We start from the raw sequence: 7,795 nt of genomic DNA, 5'->3' as shown, positions 1-7,795 counted from the left end.
AGAACAACCGTTGGCATGTTGTGGGGGCAAGTGTGCCTGCTTCACAGGTGAAAAAAGTAAAGTCCATTGGAAGTGAATGCAGGAGCCAAGTCATTCTGGGAGTGGGCTGCAGAGTGATTGAGAATCTAGGAGTGAGCTTGTCCCCTGCACTTCAGCCTTCTGTCCATCTAGAAGGCTCATGCTTTGCTTACAAGGGAGCCAAGATAAAGGCTCTGTTGGGCAGGGGTGCAGGAGGGATGGGCCGCATGGGTGCTTTGGGTTGGAGTCCGTTGGAAAGCCCAGGAATATAAAACCTAATGCAATGAGACTGATGCAGGAAACGGGGCCAACTGGTGGCTCAGCTGAGATTGTCTTGCCCATTTGAGGATGAGGAAATTGATGTTCAAGCAGATTCTATGCAGACGTCTGGCCCTGGCATGGCTCCAGAACATGCTTTGTTGATGATGATTCCACTCTCTGGGTCTGGTGAAGTCACACAGCTCAGTGTAGAGCAGGTGACAGGATCCCGCCTGTCACCCAGCACCTCCTATCTTGCTTTCCAGTTGCCTTTTCTGCTGCAAGGTCTTTCATACACCTGCTCAAATCTGGGTTTGCAGCTTCTCATTTCTATGTCAGCAGCTCTAAAAGAGGCCTCCCGGGGCCTGCCTAAGTGACTTTCCTGGGAGATCCCTTTAATAGTTGTCTGGCCCATGTTTTGAGTCAAGCACACCTTAATTTTCCTGCTACATTTGGCCAAGATTGTCCTTTCCATGGGATGAAGGCCATGGCACCTGAGACCTTGGCACCATGAGGGCTGGGGAAGGGTGGGCTTCAGTGGTCCAGGCTGAAGCTGTTCCCTTCCAGCATCCCTGTGTGGGTGTGAAACTCACTTGCTACCTAAGGCCCAGAAGTTGTGGTCCTCCAGGGGACAGCTCCAAGTCTTGGAAAGAAAAAGGGGCTTTCCCTAAAGGCAGCATCTCAGCTGTGCCCACCCCTGCACCTGCCACAGCGTCTGGGCAGCCACTGTCACAGACCACATCCTATTGTGGTGGCTGTGGTCAGAAATCTGGGCCTGGGCTGTTTCCTGGAGGACTCTTGAGGGATGAGCTGGTCTTCCCAGCTGGTGCAGCTGCAACTCTGGTCCACTCAAGCCTGCCCCTCACATCGTCCCTGGATTGAGAAGTGTCAAGGGCTGGATTCACATTGGGCCAGAGGAGTTCAGGTATGGCTGTCCTGGTGGGCTCCCTGCTGAGGGTCCCTGGCTCCTCTGTCCTCTGTCCCAGCCCTCCTCTCATGGAGTGGAAGGGTTGTGCCCCTGTCCAGTCATGTCAGCCCTGCTTCCCATGTCAGAGGGTTCCCCTGCCTCCTGCTGATCAGTCTCCTGCCCACTCTCTATTCCACAGACCTCAGAGACTGCCTGCGACCAGGTCTCCTCAGCTCCTTGCTCCCTTCCACGCCAAACTAAAGTTGGCTGGGCCTTTTCATCTCACTATTTTTCTGGTGTGTGTGTGTGTGTGTGTGTGTGTGTGTGTGTGTGTCACAAAGTGTCTGTCCAGGGGTGTGACAAGTGTTCTGGAATCTCTCAGAATCCTCAGAGTCAGGATCTGGCTCTGCAGCTCCTGAGCCTCCCTCCAAGGGGTCCCCAGGAACCCTGAAGACCTCCCCACCTCTGCTGATCCGGAGGGGCAGTCTCACCCCACCCCCAGCTTTCCTCCAGCAAATGGAAAGGGAATTCTACTGCTTCTCTAGATGTCACAGACTCACCATGCTGGTGGGGACCTTCTAGATCCTTCAACTGATGAAGAAACTGCAGCACAGAGAGGGAGAGTTTCTTTCCAAGACACACAACAACCCGGTGTAAACATGATGTTCTGGAACTTACCAGTACTATTCTGAGAACTGGGAGGACCATCCTTTCTCTTTTCTTTCTTCTTTCTTTCTTTCTTTCTTTCTTTCTTTCTTTCTTTCTTTCTTTCTTTCTTTCTTTCTTTCTTTCTTTTTTTCTCTTTCTTTCTTTCTTTCTTTCTTTCTTTCTTTCTTTCTTTCTTTCTTTCTTTCTTTCTTTCTTTCTTTCTTTCTTTCTCTGTCTCTCTCTTTATTTATTTATTTCTCACATGAGGTGGGGCCAACCTGGAACTGAAGGGTGGGGATGCTTCAAAACATTTCGGGGCTTTAACCTTTAAGGCTCCCAATCTAGTCGCCTGGAGTGCAGCCCCAAGAGGACAGTCCAATAGGGGGCAGCAGAGACCAGCAGTAGAAGGAGGCTAAACCCTACAAAGAGCTGGAGTTGGGAGGGGTTGGTGGGGGAGGCCACGGAAGGGTTCCAGCAGTGGGGCAGGTGGGAGGGTGCAGAGGCTGGACTCTGGTTCTTCAACTTCCCTGACGCCCACCTCACCCCTGGAACCATCACCTGAGGGTGGGGTGGGGAGGCGAGTGAATCGAGTCAGTCCAGTGTAGGGCGGGATACTGACCTGACTTACAGTTTTGCATGGAGTTTTTCTGCATTCATTATGATTTAAAAAAAACTGCATTAGATACTATTTATCTTGATTACTGAGTTTTGGGGTCCTCCCTTAAATTTTACACGCAACGACAGTGTCTTACTCTGCTCACACTAATCCTGGCTGTGTCCGGAACTCTGAGAAACCTGTTGAGGGAGTGGGGTTAAGCGGAGGGCGGGGTTCTGGAGTGGGTGTGGCCAGCGTCCTGAGGTTCCAGCCTCAGCTGACCAGGTGGGTTGATATTTGCATAGCGAATCCCAGTTTTCCAGGCCCTTTCCAAAGTCGGATTGATACCTGGGAGCATGGTGAGGACCTGCATGGCAGGTGGTGGCTTTGTAACAGCCACAGCTCTTTCAACTGTCTACCAGCAACAATCATCCTGGCAGGTCCTCATGGGGACAAGGCACCTCCTTAGAGAGTGGTACCATCTCCTTTATTACATTCATAGAAAGCACTCCATCCTGATGGCTACCAATACTAATGTAATTTATATCTGATTCTGATGTCATTATTCTCCAAAGCTCACACACCCTCATATCTATTTATAAATCTGTGTGGCACAACATAGTAACTGTTGCATTGTATGTTGCAAACTTAATATGGACAAATAGCCTAGCCACCAACCTAGTTCATAAAAAGTTATTATAAAATGGATAATCACATAATATCAACATCATTTTATTGCTTGACCATGTCTCCAGACACATTTTTTGATTTTCAATGATTTTATAATATTCCCTCAAATACCCACCCAGATGTTTACATGTGTTGACAAATACAGCCAGATGATTACTAACAGAAGCACATCTGAATACTATCTTTGACAGTGAGGACTGGATTTGCCATTTAGATAACACAGTGGGGCTTTTCCTGGATTGAATGGTTCAAGTTGGCACCACCAAGTTTTGAAGGAAAAATATACCTGCAGCACATGAGAAGATGAAAGCGTGTTTCTCAAAAAAAAAAAAAAAAAAAAAAAAAAGGAAAAAAATACTGTGTTTGCAAAGATGCAAGACAATTACAGATTTTAATTTTTTTCCCCCAGTCTTTTAAACTCTATCATGCACAAGAGGTCTCTCAGTAACTTCCAGTCAAGTTTCTTGGTGCGTGTCCCTGATGTGAACCTGGGAAAGTGGACGACAAATGGCTAGGTGACACCTCTGTGCAGGGAGCTGATTCTGGGATGGAGACAGACGGCAGGAGGTTTATAGAGAATGCTTGGGACCAACCCATGTGCAAGGGATGGGTGCGAAGCAGAATGGGCAGAGGAAGGAATCAGCTATAGTGGAGCTTTGCTGTTGGGATGGTCCTTCTCAGCTTCCCCAAGTGGGCTGAGAGGATTGGTCTTCACACCTTCACACTCATCAGCTTTCAGAGGCCAGCTGTTCAGAGCAGGAACACGGCTCAGCTCTGGGTGGCTCTCTTCATCAAGGGAGCTGACAGATGAGGGCAGGGCTGTTTGCAGGCGTCTCTAGCAGATGGGGTAATAAACCCTTCATTCCAGAAAGGGTCAAGTGGTGCATCAAACTGTCTACCAGTTCAAATCCTCTCAAAGGCAGGTGGTTTCTAATTCTTTGCTTTCAGCAAAATTAAAAGTATTTGAGATAGAGCTGCAAGCTAATAGACAATTGAAAAAAATAATTTTTGACCATCAACCACTAATGATTTTTGGCATATAATTAGGAAGCAGCTCAGTTCTGTGAGTGAAATTCTATTACAAAAGTTCTGTTTATGAGGTGAAGGTTTCTTTGAGTTTCATATAAAAATGAAAGCCAGAACAGAATAGATGCAGGGCCTTGCTTCATTCTGGCAGGATCTCATATTCATCAGTGGATTCACAAATTGACACTACTTAATGATTATCTGTGTAAATTTTAGTATGTTTTTGTTGTTTCAATTACATACTGCTATGAATAATTAAGATGCCAACTCGGTGTGGCAGAAAATACTTTTAACACTCAAAGTCACAGGCTGTGAAACTGAATTTTAGAATGTAAACTTAATGTATATTTTTAGGACAGAAATGCATGACAGGATAATGAATAAAATGAGGACAGGATCCTGTCTAAATGCATGACAGGTGTAAAAATGTATGAGCAGGTCAAATTCAATGCAGGGTATGGAGTGAAAACAAAGTTCAAGATGAGGGAAGAAAAAGATGGAAAATTTCCAAATGTTAAAGAAGAATTTTCAAAAAGAGTGGATGTCCAATCATGATGATACTCACTTACATTCTCTCTCTACATATAGAAGAACATTGAGAACATTTTATAAACTTATGGTCAAAACCTTACAGGTCTACTTACAAAGCAGCAGGGAGCTTGAACCCCGATTCTTGGAGAATGGGTGGGCCATGCTGCCGAGGGTTCAGCTGCAGGCCCTGTCCCCCTCCCCCAAGGAGGCTCTTCTCTAATGCATAAATGTCCTGGGTCTCAGCGCAGGGTGATCACATAAATCAACAAGCAGGATTGCCGTGAGCTGGAAGCCAGCTTGTAGCTGTGTCCTTCCCTTCCAGTATTTTTTTTTTTTTTAATTTTAACAAGATTTTATTTATTTATTTGCCAGAGAGATAGAGAGAAAGAGAGAGAGAGTGCACAAATAATCTGAGGGGCAGGCAGAGGGAGAGGGAGAAGCAGGCTCTCCACTGAGCAGGGAGCCCGATGTGGGGCTCGATCCCAGGACCCTGGAATCATGACCTGAGCCGAAGGCAGTTGCTTAACTGACTGAGCCACCCAGGCACCCCTCCTTCCAGTATCCTGACTCCTCTGATCAGTCCTGAGAGAAGCGAGCGAGGAGCTAAACCTGGAGAGGGAACAAAGCAGTCCCAGGGATCAGCTAGTAGGGGGACGTCTGGACCCACAGGGCGCTGATGACAGCCTCTATGACTCAAAACAGGCCCATACCTGCCATTTCTCAGCAGGGTAAATAGAGACCCTGAGAGGGCAAAGAACCTGCTGGAGTCTCCCAACCCTGGAGGGTCGGAGCTGGGACCAGAGAGGATGCCTGGCCCTCAGGCCTGTAGCTGCTCAGACAGCTGGTGACAGTGTCAGGTCTGGTTAGGAGGGTTTGTGGCTCACTTCCCCATCTGCCTGCGTCACCGTGAGCATTACCACTGTCCCACACCTGACAGTAATAGTCAGCCTCATCCTCAGCCTGGGCACCGCTGATGGTCAGGGTGGCCGTGTTCCCCGAGTTCGTTCCTGAGAATCGCTCAGGGATCCCTGAGGGCCGGTTGCTATCACCATAGATAATTAGCAGAGGGGCCTGGCTTGGCTTCTGCTGGTACCAGTAAGCATATTTACTACCAATGTTGTCTCCCCGACACGTGATCCTGGCCGTCTGTCCCAGGTTCACTGACACCGAGGAGTCCTGAGTCAGCTCATAAGCGACTGTGGAACCTGCAAGAGAGGACATGAGATGTGGGCTCCCAGCTGAGGGGACTCTGCTTTCTTGGCCTGGACTGAGCTCCAGGGGTTCTCTTGGCCCCCAGAGTTACTCCTTCCCAGCAATCTCAGCCCAAGGGACCCAGAGCCTTGGATAGAGCCTTTGAACCAACGTGAGCCCCCAGACCCTTTCTCTGGGTAGGTGAGTTCCTTAGAGCTCACACAGAGCCAGTAAGCACAGTAGCGGGTTTCTCCTGTCTAGCCCCTCATCCTGCAGCAGGATTCAGTAGGGGATTCTGTCCCCTACTGGATCCCAGTGAGCCTGGGCACAGCACCTGTGCAGTGAGCAAGAAGGCTGAGGAGGAGAGGGGTCCAGACCATGATGGAGGCACCCTGATTCTGCTCCCAAGGCCCAAGGCTGGGCAAAGTTCCTCCCAGGCCTTTCTTATCCCCTTGCAGGACAGACCTGCTGGTTATGCAAATCAGCCAGGCCTCAGGGGCTGCTGCTGAGGAGCTTTGTGGTTGCAGAAAGGGAAGGGCTCAGCCCCAAGGGGCATAGACTGGATTCCCTCAGCTCAGGGAATCCCTCTTGTTGTTGCGGAGTCTGGGGCTACAACTCCAGTTTTAGGCTGTGCCCTGGCATAGCTCCTGGGCTATTCTGATTGGAGAAGCAGAAACTGTTTTCCAGGGAACCTAAGTCCTGCTCACAGAATCCTTCTGGATCCTGTCATCAAGGTGGCCAGAGTCATAGTGGTGATGCTGAGATTGTTCTGGACCCCCAGAACAATCTTTCTCTTCCCTCTGTTCCATTCTGTCTCAGGAGGCAGGTGGTTAATATCACCCAGGACTCGTAAGTGTCTCATCCATCCTTGTGTTGTGGTAGGGGCTGCATGCTGGTCCGCTCCCAGCTCCACCTTCAGAACATTCCATGCTGTGTCTCCTCTGACACTCCCAGGCCCCAATGCAGTGACCTTCCTCATTCCCACTCCAGGAAAACCCTGCATGCTTAGACAGGGGCAGTGTCCTGTCACAGTTTGTGAGCTGTGAACATCAGAATCTGAGTAAAGTTCCTCTCTTGCCAGGGGCACATGGGGCTGTCTGCTCCTGGACAGGTGGTGGTGCCAATTTCTCGGTATCTCCTATGTACCCTGGCTAGGGCAGAGACACATTATGTGCTCAAAAGATATGACTTGAGTATAAGAGAATGAAATTTGGTAGTAAATTCTAAGAATGCTTCATGCGAAATTAAAATTACATTTTTAATTCCAGTTGCTAGCAAAAATTCATTAAGTAGTAAAAATTGTTATAATTTATGAGGATGAGTAATGGTTATTGGATCCTTGGAGTGGAAAAAGAAAAAGGAAAATAATTGGCACCAGCCTCCTGGAGACAGAGTGGGAAAGGAGGAACTCCTTGTAGTAGGACAAGGAAGCTCTCAGAGCACAGAGGAGGGGTGGGAGAGGGAGGTGTGTCTTCAGTGGGAGAGGTGTTTATAGAGTTTTGAGAGCTTCCACACCACTGAGGGGTGGGTAAGAGATCAAAGTTCCAAATCTGTGCCAGATAAATGGGTAATTACTGCAAGATCTGGATCAGCATAAGAAGGAGCCAAAAGATTTTGTACATTGGTGTCAAACATGATACTCAATAAGGAAGACAGCTTTCCCTTCAGATGTCAGGTCACGGTAACTAACACCCCCTGCAGGTTAGAACCCCTGATGCCAGGCCCACTCCTTCACCAGGTGGCTAGCCAGGTGATCTCTGCTGCCCCCTGGGCTGTGGCAAAAACACAGGTCATTCACGCCATGTCAGGATGCTGTATACGCTTTCAGCTGGTTATATGTTAGATGTAGGTGGTATTGCTTCTCTCTGGGTTAGGATTCATGGGTCTAAGAATCGGGGTGGAAATGGGAATGGCAGCACTCACTCTTACCC

At 48.6% G+C, this 7,795-nt stretch overlaps 3 protein-coding genes across 35 annotated transcripts in view; all 3 read right to left on the bottom strand.

Annotated features, from left to right (window-relative positions):
* The window catches only part of LOC101682709 (immunoglobulin lambda-1 light chain-like), a 1,123,284-nt gene that overhangs the window by 30,707 nt on the left and 1,084,782 nt on the right, over window positions 1-7,795 (bottom strand). Inside the window, exons 1-2 of one of the 19 annotated variants that reach the window (XM_045065740.1) lie at window positions 6,199-6,298; window positions 5,588-5,878 (exon numbers count right to left, since the gene is read on the bottom strand). The exons of the other annotated variants lie outside the window; for them this stretch is intronic. Coding sequence (XP_044921675.1) covers window positions 5,588-5,878; window positions 6,199-6,244 — 337 coding nt within the window. The 5' untranslated portion in view covers window positions 6,245-6,298. Of the gene's footprint in view, window positions 1-5,587; window positions 5,879-6,198; window positions 6,299-7,795 lie in introns of those variants that run through there. 19 annotated transcript variants of the gene reach the window in all.
* Window positions 1-7,795, bottom strand: part of LOC101676037 (immunoglobulin lambda variable 4-3) — a 780,698-nt gene that overhangs the window by 12,257 nt on the left and 760,646 nt on the right. The gene's annotated exons all lie outside the window — the stretch shown is intronic.
* LOC101680986 (immunoglobulin lambda-1 light chain-like) overlaps window positions 1-7,795 on the bottom strand; it is a 586,873-nt gene that overhangs the window by 6,921 nt on the left and 572,157 nt on the right. The gene's annotated exons all lie outside the window — the stretch shown is intronic.

The sequence above is a fragment of the Mustela putorius genome, unplaced genomic scaffold, assembly GCF_011764305.1.
Source record: "Mustela putorius furo isolate JIRA1106 unplaced genomic scaffold, ASM1176430v1.1 tig00003858_pilon_pilon_pilon, whole genome shotgun sequence".
In the NCBI taxonomy this organism is placed as follows: Eukaryota; Metazoa; Chordata; class Mammalia; order Carnivora; family Mustelidae; genus Mustela; species Mustela putorius.
This window is presented reverse-complemented; position numbering and strand designations above follow the sequence as displayed.